This window comes from Pararge aegeria, chromosome 12 (assembly GCF_905163445.1).
Source record: "Pararge aegeria chromosome 12, ilParAegt1.1, whole genome shotgun sequence".
NCBI lineage: Eukaryota > Metazoa > Arthropoda > Insecta > Lepidoptera > Nymphalidae > Pararge > Pararge aegeria.
This window is the reverse complement of record NC_053191.1, coordinates 395,174-417,556: the sequence shown is the minus strand read 5'-3', so window position 1 is coordinate 417,556 and position 22,383 is coordinate 395,174. Positions and strand designations below refer to the sequence as shown.

The following is a 22,383-nucleotide window of genomic DNA, read 5'->3' as shown; positions in this document are numbered from 1 at the left end:
GGGATATTTAGTTTGTTAAAACAGCTTCTACCTTACACGAAGATGAGGGGATGTCTCCGAAAAAGTTCAAAGTTTGTAATAAACGTAAGTCAAAGTCAAAAATATCTTTATTCAAGTAGGCCCACAGGTGGCACTATTGATGCGTACATAAGAACCACACGGTAGTGAGATGATGGCGATAACCACATTCGTAAACTTAAAACTAAAGCTACGAGGGTTCCAAACGCGTCTTGGTCTAAGAAGAAGCCCACAACAAACTTAGCCGGGTGTTTTTTTTTTTTTTGTTATCACCATCTCACAATGTAATTTTAAATTATTAGAAGAGCAACCTGGTTAGAGCAATAATTTACACCCAAGCTTTTTTATCGTTTACGTAGTCCTTTATACTATAATAGGACTTACGTTTTTAAGCTTACGTTTAATACAAACTTTGAACTTTTTAAGAGACATCTCCAAGATGACAATTGGTAGTAGTATATTGTAGAATTGTATACAATTTCCTTTAAACGAATTATGAATTTTATGTAACCTAGTATATTGCACTGTAAGTTTATTCTTACTTCTAATGTTTAAATTATTGCAGTCACATTTTTTCTTAAATTTAGAAATGTTTTTATGAACGTACATTAAATTTAACGTAAGCATATAGAAAACTCCTATTATAGTATTAACGACTACGTCAACAATAAAAATGCTTGGGTGTAAATTATTGCTATAACCCGTTTGCTTCTTTAATAGTTTTAAATAACAAAGTGATTACAAAAAAAAACAACCGGCTAAGTTTGTTGTGGGCTTCTTCTTAGACCAGGGCGCGTTTGGAACCCTCGTAGCTTTAGTTTTAAGTTGACGAATTTAGTTGTCGCCATCAACTCACTTCTATGTCATATTTTACATGTAATGTACGTGCCATCAATGAGCCTATTTGAATAATGAAATTTATTTTTTTTACTTTGTTTTAGAGTTTGACTTTTAGTGGTCGTATAACTAGTCATATATTAAAAAAAAAAAAAATTCAACTTACTTACTACACTAGTTCTAACAGTGCGAAAAACATCGTGAGGAAACCTGCATGCCTGAGCGTTCTCCATTTTGTTTTCAAGGTTGCTTGGAAGCATCCGGCTCCGCTTTCAGCTCTCACAAGATAGAAAAATGAATGTTAAAATGCAAAATGTAAATTGTTGATGTTGGAAAAGAGCAACTGCTGAGTTTCTTGCCGGCTTCTTCTCGGTAGAATCTGCCTTCCGAACCGGTGGTAGAATCACTACAAACAGACAGACTTGACGTTTCAAAAGTGCTTATATTAGGCCTACTTGAAATAAATGAATTTTGAATTTGAATTTTGAAGGGCGTATGTAGTCTACCAATATGAACTCAGCCAGCATGGTGGACTACGGCCTAATCCTTTCTCATTCTGAGAGGAGACCCGTGGCCTGTGGGTGGCCGGGAATGGTTTGATAAGCAACCCGTTTGATATTGCACAGGAACTACTTGTACTCACATAAGATAAGGAGAGAAAATAGAAGGTATGTACTCGTATGTACGTTCCATCTATAATCACACCAACGTATGTTAAAATAACTAAATGAAATAACCACTCGAATACAAAGTCTTAATTTCTAAAACCATGTAGTCTCCCATGAAGCTGAAACTCAAATGGTGTTAATAGATATGACCTCACCTCCCATCGTGACATAATTCCGAAAAGCAATTAAATAAAATAAATAAATATACTACGACAATACACACATCGCCATCTAGCCCCAAAGTAAGCGTAGCTTGTATTATGGGTACTGAGATAGCTGATAATTATTTTTTTATGAATATAATACACATAAATACTTATAATATACAGATAAACACCCAGACACTGAAAAACATTCATGTTCATCACACAAACACTCTCCAGTTGTGGGAATCGAACCCACGGCCTTGGACTCAGAAAGCAGGGTCGCTGCCCACTGCGCCACTCGGCCGTCATTCCGGCAAAGACATTTGTTACCAGGTGCAAGGTTGGCAAAAGCGAAAAAAAATACAAATATCCTAAAAATAATCATGGTAATCAGCCGCTTATTTATTCCCTTATTCAATTAAGTAACTCCATATTTTTTACGTCTTCTGTTAATAAACCAAAGCGACTCCAAGTTTCAAGCGACAGCCAATGGAAATAATTAACGAAATACGCTTTGAGTATAAATTCCCGCGTAACTTCCGAAACGGTCATAATGGCAGTTATTTTTTCCCGCCATTACTAACGTGACCAGAGTTTTCCACTTGAAACTGGGACCCGTTTCATGCGAGATAATTAACACGACAAAAAGTACTTTTCATGAAGTGAAGTCATTTCTGTAGTTATTTTTAAAGATCATTTTTGACATTATATAACTTTGAACAAAAGAAAATTTTGAGAAATGTTTTATTTTAATACCGATCATAGGTAGGGTATAATATGATTTAAAGAATGAATACACTTTAATTGTATACAACATAAAAATACAGTTTTTTTTTTTTTAAAAAGCTAGTTTACATTACGCTCACAATTTGGCGACCTTATCGCTACATAGCGATCTCTTCCAAACATGCATCCATGCTTCCAGTGGTGCATCTAAATATGTCGTATTTATTTGAATGGCAATGTCAGATGGTCAAACGAAAAGCACAAACTGCAAGTTAGAAGGCTTCTTCCAAATTAGCTGTAGTTTCAAATTCACGGATGTAGTAAGTGCAATCATCGGTTTACTAAGCACAAATAAAAAAAGTAATTTATATGTACTATACAAATCAAAAATGCCATCTATTATATTAATTTATATTTTATGTGACGTAAGTATCTCCCTTTGCATTGCGCAGATATTTATTAGTTGTTGTGTTGAAATACCCTGCACAGCATACACTGAAAGAATGTTTTCGCTTAGCTGTGCTTGTTCTTTCTTTGCACTCTTTTTTTTGTATTTAAGTAGATGGTAGAGGGACAACCTGTTATGGGGATGGTAGTTATATTAAATTGATTAGGGGTACTTAATCGGTTTCCACGTGGCAGCGTACCTGAACATTCGTTCTATTTTAAGCTAAGGCTGTCTGTAAGTCTGCTGTCCCGAATAAATAAATTGCTTCACGTCACGTCTTTGTCGGTAGGGAAGGTCATTTATTCATTATTTTTCTTATTATTATATATTCCAGTTAGTGCTGACTTTCGAGTTAGCAGAAATGGTACATTTTGCTATCCCCTGGGGATCTATGAGAGTAACAGGACAATCCTATCTAAAATTGAAAGTGTAGTCACCGTAACCATAATTCTTTCGTGTGCCATTGGGTACCCCCATAAAAGGAGAGTGGCTTCCCCGTCAGTTAAGGAGTTTATCTGGCCTGCGATTGTGGCAACTTTGCGTGATAAAGAAGTTTTGGTTTTTTTATCAAGATATTTGTTGGTGTTCCGTCTGCCACATAGCAATTATAAAAATTGCGGCAAAAAAACGACTCTATAGAGCGCCTTGTTGTCCATGCGGAGAAAGATGGAAGACAATAGATGGACTGATCAAGTCGAATCCGCTATTGGCGGCCCCTTGCATTAGTGTCAGTCTGACAGCCAGTAGGGAGAAGTGGAAAAAGTGGCAGAAGCTCGTGAAGCAAATAACAGCTGCTGCAAACAGCGTCACTCCACGCCCAAGACTGAGAGTGTAACAACAAAGAAGAAGAAGACGTAACAAATGTTAAACTGTGTCATTGGTTACTAGATACGACTGAAGCCTTTTAGTCGACCTGACCGATGCTCTCGCTCAAATCAGCGCCAGGTGCGCGTGGCTACCTACTAAGCAAGACGAGTTAGTTGTACGACGCGAGGGGGGTGAAGAGCGCGCGAACCCCTCAAATCTGAACTATGACAGCGTCTGTATCTAATTGGCCCAGGGCGCTGAATCTTTAAATACGCCACTGATTCAGCCTAAAACCCTCGATGCTAGTACATTCCAGGTTAGCGGAGTATCCCTATTGACATAAAAATCTAATAACTTTGACGTCCGGCTGCTTTCTGAGCCCAAGGCCGTGGGTTCGATTCCCACTGGAAAGTGTTTTTGTGGTGAACATGAATGTTTTTCAGTGTCTGGGTGTTTATATGTATACATTCTAAGTATATAATTCATAAAAATATTCAACAGGCATCTTAGTACCCATACCACAAGCTACGCTTATTTTGGGGCTAGATGGCGATGTGTGTATTGTCGTTGTATATTTATTTATTTAATGAAATCGCAAAACGGCTAACCATATTGAGTTTAACTAAGATATGCCAGTCAGTCAGTTAGTAAGACCATACAGACCTGAATTTATTATAGAATTATTTTCCAATGAATAACGATAAAACCATATACAGTTCGAAGAGGAAAGATTAACATTTATTACTGAACATAAAATAACAATGCCTCAGCCTGAATGGAGAGTTACTTAATTCATTCTGCGATGTGATAGCGCGATTTACCCCGGCCGGGTTCACTGCTCAGGAGCGGGGTAAATACGGTCATAAACCTAGAAGGGGGTAATAGCGTCGCAATAATCCGGGTGACGCTATATAATAAACGGAGCGTGCGACAGTTTATTGGAACGATAAATCCTGGAACACCCTGTTTGTTTACTTAGATTTGGGAGGTCTGTGGAAATATTATGGGGGTAAATTCCATTTCACTGACTTCCGAAAGGAGGAAGTTATTTGCTTGTATTTAGTTAAATATCGCTCAAAAACATGATATCACGTTTGTTAAAATTTTGGTTATAGAACTTCTAGGATGCTATCTTTGAGTATACACAATTTCTTCAAAATTGGTTTAGTAATTGAATTGCAACCATGCATAATGTTACAGTAATTATTTAGAATGGGTAAATAAATATTAATATTTGGATTTTAAATAATGTGCTGATAATTCTTATAAAATTAATAAATAGTTTTGAAGAATTAAAATTATATTCGAATCATAGTTAATGTTCATGTTATTGTGATGGACACTTTGACATAAATACGGGTGCATTTGTTCTGTATGGTCTCGAACGATGCAAAGAACCCTCCCGGTGTCTTAGCCGTTCGTCCGTCGTTTATCTAGTAAGTAGTTAGAATGTTTATGTCATATTATCTTGAGGTCCCGGATTCGAATCCCGGCTCGGGCTACATATTGTTAGGTATCGCGTTTATTTCTAAAGAACATTCAGTACCAGAGTCAGGGAATTGGCGCGTCAACTTCCGTGACTTGGAGTGCACGCTAAGCCATCAGTCCCAATTATTATTATAAGTATGTGATACCTATAATAATAGTCTTTAAAGCCCATCAACCAGCATTGGAGCAGAGTAGTGGTTGTATGCTGTATATTTTGGACCAGGGTAAGCATAAAGAAATAAAATGGCATAAAATGTCAAAATCGTCCTAAGTTGCCAGGTTTACGAAAATTTTAGGGCATGCAGCGCTTTTGTGCTTGTATGTAGTGCACGCCACTGCCTATGAGACAGAAGGCCAGTGACCAGTTCAGGTTGGGACAGATAATAGGCTGCGGATGATTATGATGGGTAACAAAGGTAGCTTTTCAAAAGGGATACATTGTAGGCACTATTTCGGGGTATGTGTGCCAAACTTCGGCAAAATTACATCAGCCATGGAGCCGCCGTGCATAGGTTACAAATAAACCAAGAGTCAACCATTCGCATTACAGCAAAAGCACGCTATAAAAATGCAATGAAGATAAATATCGAAAAGATAAGAACAAGGAAATAAAAATAGGGAAACTCGTCTCAATAATGAAGTCCACGGAGAGTTGACAATTTATGAGTGAAGATTATTGTATCCTAATGGCTCTCTTAGGCCGAGGCTCGCAGGCGACCGATATCGATCCCACTCACTCAATTATTTTTGTGCTTTCTTACAGTTACAGCTTAATACAGTAACGTCGAAAATAAACTTGCGTTTTTTAATTTTTTCATCATCAGTTCCATTTGGTCAAGTGAAACTGACTATGAAGACCACTCAGGGCCACCGAAACTCACAATAATAAATATTACACTGGTTGCGTTTCGAGTATGGTATGCAATTTATGCTCGTCTCAATAAAAGAGCTGATGGTGAAGTGCCGGGAGAACTCCTCGAGCATTAACGCCCCGGCTTCGAGAAAAGCAGTATTTTGTAGAAGGCTATGAGCAGTTGACATTTGGCTGTTATTACTTAGCTATGATTGGTAATCTACCCACTAAAACTACCCGCTATACATAGTAACTTTCTACATTTTACTTGAATTAACAATTTTGTAGAAAATATTTATTTCTTGCTTTTTAATTGTATAACAAAGTCGGTTCTTCTTTTCAATAAAAATAAATAAATAATAACAGTGTATAGTTTGTACATATTTGAAAATTTAATGTATGTTCCTAAAAACATTTCTAAATTTAAGATAAAATGTGACCGCAATCATTTAAGTATGAATTTACTTACTTGTGGGCTTCTTCTTAGACCAGAACGCGTTAGGAACCCTCGTAGCTTTAGTTTTAAGTTGACGAATATGGTTATCGCCATCATCTCACTACCGTGTAATCCTCATGTACCTACGCATCAAAAGTGCCACCTGTGGGCCTACTTGAATAAAGATATTTTTGACTTTGACTAATTGTCAAATATTTTTTTTTGTTTTAAGCTCTGGTTTTTCTTTGAATAATTCCAATTAATTGCTGATTTGATCACAAAGACCTGAAGGACATAGCTCTCTCTATCGCCCGCTGTGACTACGCTAAAGTCGGTTTTATGAAAAGAATTTTATTCTATTAATTTATAATTTCGCCCTTCGCACTCAAAGACCCCCTGCGAAGTTCAGTTAACGCCCCAGCATAGACGTGAAGCAGGGTGCAATTAATTCGCCCACAAAGTCCACAGCTCGTAGAACCTGCGCGTAATCACCACCTCAACCCGCCCTTGATTGCAATCCGTGTCGTCTTTATCAGTGAAATGTTTCACAGAGACGCGAAATGCAAGTCTGCGTTCTCCAAATTTAATTATTACAGCGGTGCGCCCGCGATCAACTTCGAATAAGCCTCCAATAGAAACCTTATTTCGCTATTTTGTATGATATTCCGCGACCCGCGATTTTCAACAGTTCTTACTAGAGCTTTTTGTAACAGAGCTCGTCCGGAGAACTACTACCACCATGCTTATTTCTGCTGCCAAGTAGCATTGTCGCAATGTTGTGCTCCAAATACATACATATATGTGTACATACGACATGTGAGTAGTGATGGCCCCGAAGAGCGTGGTGGCGATGGTTTTCCACTTCCCTCAGGTGGTCCACCTTCTTGGCCCATCAATGAACAATTCGACGGGCGATTGGCACAGTTTGCAGCGACCCTGCTTTCTGAGTCCAACGCCGTGTGTTCGATTCCCACAACTGGAAAATGTTTGTGTGATGAGCATGAATGTTTTTGATTGTCTGGGTGTTTATATTTATATTCTAAGTATTTATGTATATCATTTATAAGAATATTCATCACCCATAACACAAGCTACACTTACTTTGGAGCTAGATGGCAATGTGTGTATTGTCGTAGTATATTTATAAAAAAAAAGAAAAACTAAAAAAACTTACCGCGACCATGCTTGCGCTATTACTTAAATTGCTCAGTTCCTACATTGGGCCATCAAATGCAAGAAAGATTTTAAAAATCTAAGTTTTATCTCAGTATACTTTACGTGCTCTCCGCGGTGAGCACGTTAAAACGTCGGTCCTCGTTATTATAGACCGACAACTCGCATTGGAGCAGCGTGGTGGGTCTATGCCATGGGACGTTATTATCGGATAATGATGAATATAAATAGATGGAAACCAAAATAAACAAATTATTATTGAATTGTGGTAATTATAGTTCAATAAATCACATAAATACCATCCCTACTCAATGTTAATAGCTACGTTATAATATAAGTAAGTACAGCTCGGGGATTAGGGATTATGTCTCAAGGTGCGCCATAAAGCCCATAAAGCACCGCGATATTGCTTCAGCACACGCATTAGCCCTCCTGGTGGGGTCAAATTTCGAGAAGGAGGTGAACCGCCGAATCAAACTCAGGCAGCATTTAGGAAACTTCGTGGCATCATTTCGTTCGAAATCCCTCATTTCCTGAAGACCAAAGTCTTAGAACAGCGCGTGAAGTGATGTCCTTTGGTTCCGAAACATGGTCGCTAACTATGTGCCTCATAAGAAGGGTCAGACTCACTCAGCGGGCGATTGAGAGAGCTATGCTAGGAGTATCTATACGTAATCAAATCTGAAATGAGGAGATCCGTAGAAGAACCCGAGTTACCGACATAGCTCAGAGAAAGGATGGACGTTAGGGTCCCAAGGTGCTGGAATAGCAGACAATGGTAAGCGCAGCGTTGGTCGAACCCCCACCAAGGTGGACAGATGACTGCTGGACCCAAGCGGCATAAGACCGTGGTATTATGAATTAGGGATATTTAACGGGACCTAACGATTCTCAGACACTTGGAAGAAAAGTTCTATTAACTTAAGACCTCCCAACTCCTAAGATCGGTCATCCTCATCAGCCTGATTGTTTATGTTTCACTGCAAATTTACAAAAAAAAAACGATTTCTGAAATGCATGTTTCCAACCAACTATAAATTAAATGATTTGTTGTATAAGCCAAGCTTGAATACTATGCTACAAAGTACAACTAGCTTCCAGTCAAGATAACTTATAATGTTGGTTTACCCCGATATACTGAATACAATATCTGCGTAACCCTTTCGCGTGTACAGGCGTGATATTATGTCGTGTGATTGCGTAAACAAAGCATATTTATGCGAAAGCTGCACCTAATCGCGGTTGATTTGCCGTTATTTTTTGAACAGTTACGTTGTCAGTGACCAAAACTCTTGATCAGATCTCTATTGGATCCTTATAATTTAAATGGGACTATTTCTGAATAAACCTTTTTCAAACAAAATACAAATTTTGCAAATTCGCATATAAACACAGTAACGACAATAAAAGGAAAGCAAATTGAATCGACGTGTGAGCGGACGTAGATAATAAACTCTGACTCCTAGTTAACAATTATTACAAGATCAGACAATATCCAGCTAATAGCTAGAATCAACGTTGATTTACCAACGCTATCGACGACCTCCCTGATGAAGCAGTGAGCGATGGGAAGCAGGGTCAATTTTATAATTTCTAATATTTCTGTGGTTGTTTGGTGGCAGGCTTCCACCGTGGCTAGTTACGACGCTATACACAAAGCCAAGGCTCTAAGCGATTTAGCGTTCCGATACCGTAGAAACCGATTAGAAGTATGGGTTTAGTCTATCAGCTATCTAAGTTGTAGAAACTTCATTGGTTTATGTGATATTAAAATACGGCATTAATCTTATGTGTAATAGTACTGCTTGTTTCCCTTGAAAAGCTAATAAATATAGCATACTCCCAACCGGTTAGCCCGTTACCATCTTAGACTGCGTCATTATTTTCCACCCGGTGTGATTGCAGTCAAGACTCAAGGGCTAACCTGTAGTGGAATAAAAAAACAAAAATCGATTGATAAACATTAACAACAAAGCATCGTAACTTTAGATATCTTGACCCACTCTAATTATCTTGTTAAACAGGTCAGAGCAGTCCTACGCCCGCACCCTAGCGTCATTATCATCGGTCAACGCGCTTGCTATACCGTGGTCAGCGAGCGATGCGCGGCTCACCTTGCCAACGGCACTGGGCGTCGCTGGCATACCGGCGCTGTTCATCACGGACGCCAACGGCAAAGTGCTCACTGCCAACGGGAGGCAGCATCTAGCCGCAGATCCACTTGGATTGGTAAGATATTTATTTATCTTAATAAAATAAAATATTTTCTTAATTTATATATTATAAGTATTTATGTATATTATTCATAAAAATATTCATCAGTTATCTCAGTACCATAACACAAGCTACGCTTACTTTGGGGCTGATGGCGATGATTGTATTGTCGTAGTATATTTATTTATTTATTTTAATCTATATATTTATTTATTTTACTCTTGAATTCTGGACAGATAAGATGTGACTGGGAATGAAACATGTCTTCCGTCATTGCTTCTATGCTGCCCCCCCTGTAAGCTATTTCACGTTTTACTGTGAGATTGCTTAATGATAGAAATCCAGATATACGGTAATTACTAGTAAACTAAATCGGCCGGGAAAAGAGGGGTTTATGGACGAACGTGTAAATGTGTACACACATATAACTTCATATAACTTTTAAGTCCGTCAATGCCAACTGTGGCCAATGCTTGTATATTACTTTTCTCAAATAATGCGCGGCAATTAAAACTAAGTCATATATGCGGTAGAACTTTTTATTTAAAAACTAGCTTCTGCGTGGACTTCATAATTGGGTCTAAGCTTTGCTCGTTAACAATTTTTATTCTTACCAAAGGAACTATTTGAGAGGTATAGAAAGTACATGTCCTTTTCCGTAGCATAGGTGACATGCACGCCAAATTTCAGAGCTGTCTGCCCGCGGCTGAGCTCGTAAACAATTTTCATTTTTCCCTCGGGAACTACTTACGTAGCCATTCTTTTCCAATGTGAAAGGCTATATGCATGCCAAATTTCATCCAAATCCGTTCTGCCGTTCTTGCGTGGTTGAGTAACAAACATCCACAATTTCACATTTAAGTCCATCAATGTCAATTGTGGCCGAGGTTTGTATATTACTTTTCTGAAATAATGCGAGGATATTAAAACTAAGTAATAACTACAGCAGAACTTATTATTTATATATACAGTTGTTTAATGTACAATTTCTGAAATTTTCTCGGGATTATGTTGGTTTAGGATAATTCTTTTAGCAACGCACCCCGTGAAGACATTACAGTTGCCCAATTCGTCTCTCCGGGGCTATTGAAAGAATGTATGAATGAGTAATAATTACAACAAATTAAAATATAAAAATTAAGCTATATAACATTAAGAATTTAAAAAAAAACAATAATAGCAATAACCAAAAATCAAATTCAAAATAATAATAAAAACAAAACATTCAAACATATTAATATCTTAGATTATTCTGACCTACTCTCTAATAACATTTTAATTTGTTATAATAATATTTAAAGAACAAAAATACTTGGTTTCCAAATCTCATCTTCCGGAAAACCAAATTTGAATAGGTACTTACACCCCACCCGGCACCCCTGCAGGGCTAGCACAGGCAGGAGACAAAAATTATATCCCCTGAATATATCCCCTGATCATATTCCTTGATTATATCCCCTGACAAGGGGATATAATCAGGGAATATGATCAGGGGAATATGACATAATTATCCGGTACACCTGCTTAAGGAGGAGGAGAAGTGCTCCTGCTGTAGGAGAAGTTTACCACCGTTTATTATAAAAATAAATAAAATAAAAAAGCCATTTATTCTACTACCATAATTTTTTTTTAAGATTAATATTAATGTTAGTATTACATATTATTATTCTACAACTTTATTTATTAATTTATTTATTCCTTCATTTTAATTAACAGCTTATTTATAAACATTATACACAAATACAATACTTAAACGAATGCACTAAATTATAGCATCTACACTAACAAATTTAAATTACTTAGAAATAATATGTATATAGTTGTAGTTAGGTATCTGTGATTTAAGTTTTTCCGTTAGGTACGGTTACGGTAGGAGTCGCCTCTTTGGCCCTGTTTATTATTGCAGATATATTATTTGGATATTATTTCCACTTTTGCGCCAATGATCTGAGAGTTGAGAAGATACATTTGTATACTTTCCCCGGGGATATAATTGTCTCCAGCCCATGCTAGCCGTGCTGCTTAGAACTACGATCAGATATTCAAAATGACAGGATCCTGGTAGGCCCAAAACCTGCCAACAATAAAACAGATAGGTACGTTTGAGAATGCTTCAGTAAAGTAGCCGTTTCAGATACATGAAATTCATAGGACTGGTAGTTTGGTTGGCGGACAATTCCATTTGCACAGCATTTGCATAACTGCACTGCGCAATCGCTGTCCCTTCCTCGAACTCAGCAAGTAGATTGTTCTTTTAGCGGAGCACCATTTTCAACCCGACACAAAAATTACGGAGTGTAATAAGTTTGTCTGCGTGTGTCTGTGGCATCGTAGCTTCCTAACGGATGAATCAATTTTAAATTTCTTTTTTTTTGTTTGCAAAATGAATTAGTCTGTAGAGTTCTTAGGTACGTTTGTTAGCAAATCTGCCTTTGTACATTTGGTTAAAGATAAAAAGGTACCTTCATTCAGACTGGTCAAAATTATGCATAATCTGTGGTATAAGTTGGAGTCGAAATTCAAAATGACAGGAACCAAGATAAAAGAGGAAAATCATATAAAACTGCGGGAAAAATAGAGATAGTACAGAGGAGGACAGACATAAGTGTCAAGGGAAGAATGAATGAGTTATCTCTTTAAGTTAACTAAGAGTGGGCAGTGAGCAGTAACAGCTTGAGTTCAGATAGATTGATGTTTGAGTTTATAATGTGCTATGTTGTAATTAGAAATACTAAAACGATTAAACGTTAGAAGACATGAATATGGGGTTTCTTTTACGTTTGATTTAAATCGCTCGAAGATGGCAGATTACTTATATTTTCACAAGTCTTTCAAATGAAAGAGCTGGACTAGTAGATTAATGTAAACATTATTGAAAGACGGGACTGTTTTGAATTTTGAATTTATATATTTTATTTTAGTTACATTGCACAATGTAACTTTACGGATCATTTTACTTGATATTGACATTTATTTTGGTTTTTTGATAGACCTAGTTACTGTAGGGTGCAATAGGTACTAAAAAAAATCACTTTAAAACGTCGGCTTATTTGTTGATTACGTATATTGTAGAAGTATAGATTCTATTTTCGTCCTGCAGAAAAGGGTTGTTCGTGCGATATATAAAATGGGCCCAAGAGAGTCATTAAGGGATAAATTTAAAGAAGTTAAAATAATGACGGCGCATAGTCAGTATCAGTATATGAAAATTTAATTTATGTCCATAAAAATATATTAAAATTTAAAAAGAAAATGGACTGTAACAATATAAATATAAGAAGCAAAAATAAACTTGTTGTGCAGTTTACTAGGCTACACAAAATTGCAAAATCATTCAAGGGCAATTGTATATTATTTTATAACAAATTACCAAATGAAATCTTTGAGATGTCTCTCAATAAGTTCAAAGTTTATATAAAACGTAAGCTCACAGAAAAATCCTATTATAATATTAAGGATTATTTAAACGATAAAAAAGCTTGGGTGTGAATTGCTCTAGCTTCATAGCTTAATATAAGTTTACTGGAAGATGGTGATAACAAAAAATAAATTTACCCGGCTAAGTTTGTTGTGGGCTCTTCTTAGACCAGGGCGCGTTTGGAACCCTCTTAGCTTTAGATTTAAGTTAGCGAACGAAGTTATCACCATCCCGTTACAATTATGTAAACAAATATGTATGAACGCTTCATAAGTGCCTGTGATAGGCCTACATGAATAAAGAAATTTTGAATTTGAATTTGAATTTGTTGGAGCTTTTGGAGTACCTAGTTACAAATACATAATTCAGTAGAATAGCTATATCTAGTTTGACATATTATAAGACGGCGATGTATGAAATGGATTTTTTCTTGTGTTTCCAGAACTTCCCCTGGGCCCAGCGACCAGTGTCCGTGCTGAACGAGCAAGCCCTGCTGAAGATGGCACGCCACCCGGCAGTCATACTGTTCATTGGTAAACATTTGGTATCGCCAAGGTGCACACGCACTGGCTATATTATTCTTGGTTCAGTAGTTTGGGTGTAAATTGCTGCAACTTTATAGTTTAACATAAATTTACTGTGAGAGGTTGTGATAACAAAAAAAACCCGGCTATGTTTGTTGTGGGCTCTTCTTAGACCAGGGCGCGTAGCATTAGGTTTCAGTTGGCGAACGAAGTTATCACCGTCCACTTACAATTATGTAAGTCAGTTTGGATTCGACGAAAGCTTGCATTTGCACCGCATTAAATAAAAAGATTGATTTAGCTCTACAAGTGTACCACAAATGCTTTCTTTTTAATATCGCTAGAAATAGCAGGTCGCTTTTCCGAGATAAATAAATTAATTTCTATCTGGTGGTTAGTATATATAATAATAAATAAATAAATATACTACGACAATATACACATCGTACTAAGGTAACTGTTTAATCATTTTATGAATAATATACATACATACTTATAAAATACAGATAAACATCCAGACAATGAAAAACATTCATGTTCATCACAGAAACCTTTTCCTGTTGTGGGAATCGAACCCACGGCCTTGGACACAGAAAGTAGGGTCACTGCCCACTGTGCCAATCGGCCGTGAGGGTTGCAAGTTATAACTAATAAAATTGAGCCGAGCGTAGGTAACAAACAAACAAAGTATACATTTATATAAGCATTTCGGATGCGTGTCCGCCAACGAACTCCCCAGCCCAGTCTATTGGTAGAGAGGTTTTTTAGAGCATAGACCTACTACGCTGCTCCAATGCAGGCTGGTGGGCTATAACGACTACATAAGTTTGTAATAATAACCGAACATATGCAGCTTTCTCAATCTCTCTTACTTCCTTTTCAGATGACGAAGATTCGGAAATCGAATTCTCCGAGTCAGTCCTGACGCCCTCCGCAGAATCCTACTACGAGGAGTGCAGCATCCAGTACCCAGGCTTCTGCCCCTACCAGAACTCCTCGGACGACGAAACCATGGACTTCGACTACACCACTACCAAAACCTCGTCGAGAACGAGGAAGAAGTCGTTCAAACACGTCATGTTCTACATTGGCATCGACGGTACTGACAGTGCTGACATGATCAGGGAACACATCGGCCTGGACGATGCGGTCCCCCTACTGACTGCTATAGACTTCCCCAAACAGCGCATGGTCACCATGAAGTACGGGGACGAAATCACCACAGATTCGGTACAGAACTTTGTCGATTCGTTCCTAAGTGGGAACGCGGATTTTAAACCCCTCAAGCCTTATAGTGAGAAATGTTAAGTTATATTGCACCAAAAAAAATTGTAGCCTGTCGGATATAATGTAATTTTAAGACCTATAATTAACTGATTCAATATCAGCATTGCTTTAGGACCTGGAACGAGAGAGGTGCGAGGGTCAAAATATTCTCCTTCTATACGAGTTTAAAAAAACTTTAGGGAACACACTACAATATATTCCGCCTCATAAGTTTTCGTCTTATTACTGTCAAAACATTAAACAAATAACTACGAATGTAACAGCGTTGTTTAAGAATAGTTTTTTTTTTTTTGTATTTATCAAATAAAACAATCACATTAAAATGGTTAGTATAAAAGCACCAAAAAAACCGCAGAGGTTTGTCCTAATTCATTTACAATCCTACTAACGGCTTTCTCTTTCGCACAATATGGGGGCGTGCGAAAATAGTGAGAATGAATGATGCTCAAAATCGACCGCCATTTATAAATCTATTCTTTATTGGCGCCGGTAATATTTATTACAGATATTATACAGACAAAAATATCTAATGCTCATCCTAACTTTTTGTTAAGCTTGTATTGGAAAGGATTTTCAAGTTTTATACCTAACTACTTAATATTCACCCTGTTTTAAAAAACATGAATAATGTCTTATATATAAAACTAGCTAAATGCAAGCGACTTTGTACCCGGTACCCGTAGGAATACTGTTGCAACTGCAATCGTAAATCAAATCCAATCAAAACTGGTGGACTCGCTGAAACAAAACTATCGGTCCGGAGGACTAAGGTGACGGAAGAAATATACTCTTTTAAGATTAGTTGTATGCACTAAAACACGTATCGATAAGGTTTGTGTGATAGCCAGTAGTTACAACTTAAGAGTGAGTAGATCGCGTAATGACGGCCTTAATGACTAGTGAGGTTTATTAGATTCAATTAGAATATTTCAGTGTTTATGGCAAATAGAAGCGAAAAGGCAATTGCTACCATAGGTAAATGTAGGTAAATAGATAAAACTTATTTTAATTTGAATCAATTAACTTAGTTTAAGTACACACTAAGGGCTGTTTTATAGGCAGGGATCAGACAGTCAATGTACAAAGAAAAGCTAAAAAACTTGTTTTAGCTTTTTTTTAGCTGTTCTCGACTTAGAAGCAGAGATAATGAACACCATACACACTTATGAAATTATAGATTATGTTGCTACATAAAAATTTAAATTCTTATTTCTTTACGCTTAATATTGATGACTAATTCGTACGTAATGAAAACAATAGAATTAAGAAAATACAGAAACCGTGTACACGACTAATATTGAAGCATCCAATACCTCAGACGGGTGGTAGTCAACTTATACCATTTGACAGTAATTATTTTATCTCTGATGCTCTAAACGTTTACCATAATATGGGAATATGGGACAAATTTATGAGGTAGCAACATTCCGCGGGTGTGAAGTGAGACGTGCGCAGTGCTTTCACTGTTTTTGACACAATGCACTACATGCGTTATTGGCTGAATGAGGGTTCTGTATTTTTCTTAACTCTGTGTAATAAACTTTAGTGCCTTTTTTACTACAAATAAAAAATTATTATATTTGAAAGGTACATGGGGCGGCGGGGACAAAGTGGCCTATATATAAAGAATATAAACCCGACACTGGCAAGGATCGCGTCCTCGCGACCAATGACAACACATGCATAAACAAGTGCGTTTTCTAATTGGTTGTTTTGCAAGCACGCGGGTTGTACGCTTGTTGAATAAGAACATCCATAAAACCATAAAAACTTACATTTTTATCTGTCTGAACCTTGCTTATAGTTATATGATACCGTTGATTATATTAGTAAGTAAGAATGGTGTGATTCTTCAGAAAATACCAAATCATACTAGAACACTAGTATTTCCAACTGTAATATTCAAGTTTCTCTGAGAATTCAAAGCAAATATTACGTTTGTTAGCATAAGTGGCAATTTCTAAACAATCAGACCTTAAAGTCCTTACGGCCGAATACAGAAAAGACCTTATTACTTCTGGCCGCGGCCTTACATAGCAAGAAGTTATATAATTAAACTACTTTTAATATTAAGCCAGATATTACTGAAACTTAACTATATATGAAACCGATTAGGGGTATCACTACCATACTACCTAACAAGTTAGCCCGCTTAGACTGCATAATAAATTACCACCAGGTGAGATTAGAGTCAAGGGATAACTTGTAGTGGAATAAATAAAAGCTTAGAATTGTTAAGAAGGTAACTAATTAGTTTTGTTTTAATATTAAATAAAACGAAATCCCAAGTTCCAACAACCTACAAAACATGCTTTTGTTAAGATTATATTTTTTTAACTTTATGTCGTTTATTTTAGAATAGAAATCATTTTAAACAGACAACGAAGAACAGAGCCATTTTTTAATTTTTGTCATATTTCATAATGATAACTTTATTACACCTATAAATGTAGGTACCTACTAAGCCTGTTCTGTAAAATACTACTTAGGGATTTCTTGAAATAGACCAAACAACTTATTGTCGTTTCGTCAAAAAACCAAAAACACGTTAAATATATCTTAAAGTCGGCTAAAACAAATGAATATCTACTTATCAGTATTCAGGCCGTAAGCACGTAGAATTAATGTAGATTTTGTAGTCTTGTAATTTTTACTTTTGTATCTGTGATCTGTTTTATTTAAAAACAATAAAACACTCGATGCATTTTAATAAAGTGACAAAAATAAAAATGTTTATGTTAAAAAATACTTCGTGTTTTATTTGACCATTGAAAGTAATAATAAAGCAGGCATTATTCCTTTTGATCATCGTCATCGTCATCGTCAGCAATTGATTTACCACGACTGGGCTGTTCTTTTAGCGCTCTGGCGAGTGGTGATCCCACTGAAGCCTGCCAGAGTAAATAAATAAATAAATAAATATACTACGACAATACACACATCGCCATCTAGCCCCAAAGTAAGCGTAGCTTGTGTTATGGGTACTAAGATGACTGATGAATATTTTTTATTAATAATATACATAAATACTTATAATATACATATAAACACCCAGACACTGAAAAACATTCATGCTCATCACACAAACATTTTCCAGTTGTGGGAATCGAACCCACGGCCTTGGACACAGAAAGCAGGGTCGCTGCAAACTGCGCCAATCGGCCGTCAAAGAAGTGCTTTATAAAGAGCCCAAATACAACCCGAGCGATGTTTCGAGACCTGTACCCTCCGGTCAGCCAAGCGGACGATCAGAGATAGACGCAAGACGTAGAGATACGCAAGATTGAATTAAGAACATAGAGAATCCTCATTCAGCCATTGTATTTAGTGCATTGTGTTCAAAAACAGTGAAAACGCCCCGCGCACGTTCACTTTACATCCGCGGAGTGCTCACAATTTTTTTCCCCTTTTGCCATTTTATGGTGAACGCTTAGAACATTACAGAGGTAAAATAATTGCTGTCAACTAGGTACTAAATGGTATTAAGTCACTAACCGTTTGTTCGAGAAACCAATCTAAATTGGAGTGGTTTTTAATGAAATAACTATCAGAGTTACCTCTTACGACAATGGTAAATACATTTTTCTTGTTATTTATTTATAATAAAAAATAAATAATATTATGTCGATTTAATATGTAGACACTACTGAGTATTTTACATAGTAGTCGTGTTCAACACAGAAATACGACACAAGCGTGTGGAAGGGCCGCTCGCACTTGCCACTCGCCACTTTGATCTTTTCCAAAAAAACCGCTATCGTGGGCGATCGGGGCTTCCCGCTGGCACTCGCCACCGCTCTTTGTCACGTCCACTCGACTAGCGTCAAAACGGATTGCACTCGCTCCAACCTCACATGAATTCTATAGATTAATATGATACTATAACTTATCTGATGCAGTTTGCCTGTATGCTCCAAGAAGTACATCTATAGTGAGGCTCGTACTCGTAGTTATGGTCATTGAGTATCCTAAAGAGGATAGGAACACCACGTTGTCAGTGTTTTCAGTCCTGGCTGTAACATACTCCGCGGATTCTGGCCTGTAACCACTATAACGGCCTTGGATCCATCACCATAAATAAATAAAAAAAAACTATCGAATCGAGGGCAAGGGTTCAGAAAGTTCAGATTTCAGAATTAAAATAGCAATGGAAAGCATTATTTTGTATTCCTTATGGGCTTGATATGAGAAAGGAAGCACTAAAATTACTAGAAAAACAATTTCGACTGAACTTAAGAGTGGTTCAGTTAGGTTTATTAGCATTTCTTCTATAGGCTCTTCATCACTTCATCCTTAGGAAACCTGCATCATGTCCATCATTAACAAAACATGACCGGCGCATTTCAGGAAACGGGTCTCCTGGCACGCCTGTGGAGGATAACCTGCTTGCCAGAGGGCAAGCAGGTTATCCTCCACAGTTAAAACACTCGGTCCATACCTATATTTACTTGCTGTAAGTCCTATCTACGAAGGTTGCCTGCAAGAGATTGCTTGCAGTAATAAGGCCGCCTTAAATGTCAAAAATGACCTTTACGGTTAACTTCTTACTGTCTCTTTTCCTTTCTTGCGTGCAATAAAGTGTTTCTTCTTCTATCTACGAATCTTACGTAGATAGAGCTAGGGGGCGCTTTCCGATTCCATAAAAATCGTTATTCTCAATCGAAGTTCTAACTTATCTATCACGCCTTTTATTATTATTAAATTTTTTTATTAACTTTTTATTACAAGTTGAGATTTGATTTGAAATGCCATGTGTTGAGATTTCAGTCGAGTGCTAACCTTCCATACTATACTTATTAATCCATATAAATAAATAAACAAATAAATAAATAAATAAATATTAATCCAATGAGTATACAAGCATGACTTAAGACATTTACTATCAATTCTTAAAAGATAATTTTTAATCTGGATATGGATGCTACCCAAACACATTAAAAAATATTGTTGTTTTCCTTCTTGACTCGGAAATCTAAATTTCTTGTTGTCTATGGTTAAACTAACCGACGCCATTATTGTGAAACAATTTTTAACTAAAACTTCACGTGCTTTCTGCTAAATTTACTGATTAAATTGTGTATTAATTTACACAAAACTAATAAATAATGGCCGACAACGACGATCTTCTCGACTACGAAGATGAAGAGCAAGCAGATCAACAGACCGCCGATGGAGCAACAGAAGCGGCGCCAAAAAAAGAGGTTAAAGGATCATACGTATCTATTCACAGCTCCGGCTTCAGGGATTTTCTTCTAAAACCTGAAATTTTGCGCGCTATAGTCGACTGCGGCTTCGAACATCCGTCGGAAGTGCAGCACGAATGTATTCCGCAGGCCGTACTCGGAATGGACATCTTGTGTCAAGCGAAGTCCGGTATGGGCAAGACTGCAGTGTTTGTGCTGGCGACTCTGCAGCAACTGGAGCCGTCCGAGAACCATGTCTACGTACTGGTAATGTGCCACACTAGAGAGCTAGCGTTCCAGATCAGCAAGGAGTACGAGCGGTTCTCTAAATACATGGCCGGCGTACGGGTGTCCGTATTCTTCGGCGGGATGCCGATACAGAAAGACGAGGAAGTGCTGAAGACTGCGTGCCCACACATCGTTGTCGGCACTCCGGGCCGCATCTTAGCTTTGGTCAATAGCAAGAAGTTGAATCTAAAGCACTTGAAACATTTCATTCTAGACGAGTGTGACAAGATGCTCGAGTCACTGGACATGCGGCGGGATGTCCAAGAGATATTCCGCAACACTCCACACGGAAAACAAGTGATGATGTTCTCTGCCACCCTGAGCAAGGAAATCCGGCCTGTGTGCAAGAAGTTTATGCAGGACCCCATGGAAGTGTATGTTGATGATGAAGCCAAGTTAACACTTCACGGATTACAACAACATTATGTCAAGCTCAAAGAGAATGAGAAGAATAAAAAGCTGTTTGAGCTTCTAGATGTATTAGAATTTAACCAAGTAGTGATATTTGTTAAGTCTGTGCAAAGGTGCATAGCTCTGGCACAACTACTCACTGATCAGAATTTCCCAGCCATCGGCATTCACAGAAACATGACGCAGGACGAGAGACTAACTCGCTATCAGCAGTTCAAGGATTTCCAGAAGAGGATATTAGTTGCTACAAACTTATTTGGAAGAGGAATGGATATTGAACGAGTCAATATTGTCTTCAATTATGACATGCCTGAAGATTCAGACACATATTTGCATAGGGTGGCACGTGCAGGCAGATTTGGTACCAAAGGCTTAGCAATAACAATGGTGTCTGATGAAAATGATGCCAAAATCCTGAATGAGGTGCAAGACCGCTTCGATGTCAACATAACTGAGCTACCTGAAGAAATTGAATTATCTACTTATATTGAAGGCCGATAGATTTATATTATCTAATAGCACTGATTGGTTTGTGAAATAGTGGTCTAATAAGAATTCACCTATGTTTTCCCTTTATAAGAGTTTTCTACATAGATTGAATTAGGCCTCATCTAGACTGACAGGTGATGTTATAGACAACAAAAGAGAACAAAAAATTTTTTTTAAACCAGGCTTACAGCACTTAATTTTAGTAGTTGTCCAGAGCTACTTTTGAGTAGCTTGAAATTTTTTATTTATATAGTTGTTCCGATGCTAAAACAATTCCAATGTGTTTCCATACCACTTGAAACTCAATTAAACCCAGGAAACATTGCAAAAAGAATATAGAGAATTGTTCTATTCTATACAATCTTTTTCAAATATTGAATCTGTTTTATTTATTTTGCACTAAACATTTCAATTGGACAATAAATTCCCTAAAATAAACCCTGTCAGTTAGGATGCAGTCCTAGTTGACTAAGTGACAAGATGCAAATGTTGAGCACAGTCCAAATTAAGTAATTCTAGATTTAAGACTTGAATAAAACATTTAATATTGTGACTATTACTTATTTTTCTTTCTCTTTGAATAGTTTCAAAAACAAATGGTATAAATATGATCTAAAAAAAAAAAAAAGATGGTAAGCCCATCTTTTTTTTTTTTTAGATCCCTTGAATAGGGTGTAGATTTACTATTTCCTTAGTAATAAAGTAATACCTGAAAGTTATTATTATACTTGGTCATCAATATTGGCTTAGCAGTGAAATTGAGAGTGGGCAATGACCCTACTTTCTGAGTCCAAAACTGTGTGTTCCATACCTGCAACTGGGAAATGTTTGTGCCATGAACATTATCATTTTTATGATATTTGAGTAATTAGTTTAATTTCCTAATTTATAATAAGTCATTTTCATAATTTTTTAGTAAAGAATAATCTTGCCTAATATGGTGGTTGGAGACAGATGGATGGGAACCTT

At 37.0% G+C, this 22,383-nt stretch overlaps 2 protein-coding genes across 2 annotated transcripts in view; both read left to right on the top strand.

Annotated features, from left to right (window-relative positions):
• LOC120628191 (nucleoredoxin-like) overlaps positions 1–15,367 on the top strand; it is a 68,212-nt gene extending 52,845 nt beyond the window's left edge. Inside the window, exons 4-6 of the mRNA XM_039896440.1 lie at positions 9,625–9,829; positions 13,675–13,765; positions 14,640–15,367. Of these exons, the coding sequence (XP_039752374.1) occupies positions 9,625–9,829; positions 13,675–13,765; positions 14,640–15,064 (721 nt within the window). The 3' untranslated portion in view covers positions 15,065–15,367. The remainder of the gene's footprint in view (positions 1–9,624; positions 9,830–13,674; positions 13,766–14,639) is intronic.
• A 4,641-nt stretch (positions 15,368–20,008) lies between these two features.
• Positions 20,009–21,967, top strand: LOC120628230 (ATP-dependent RNA helicase WM6). The gene has a single exon (XM_039896497.1). The coding sequence runs from the start codon at positions 20,149–20,151 to the stop codon at positions 21,424–21,426; it is 1,278 nt and encodes a 425-aa protein (XP_039752431.1). The 5' UTR covers positions 20,009–20,148; the 3' UTR covers positions 21,427–21,967.
• The last annotated feature ends 416 nt before the right edge of the window (positions 21,968–22,383 follow it).

What these genes read in the sequence shown, in the direction of transcription:
- LOC120628230 (XM_039896497.1), top strand. Translation starts at nt 20,149, where the DNA reads ATGGCCGACAACGACGATCTTCTCGACTACGAAGATGAAGAGCAAGCA.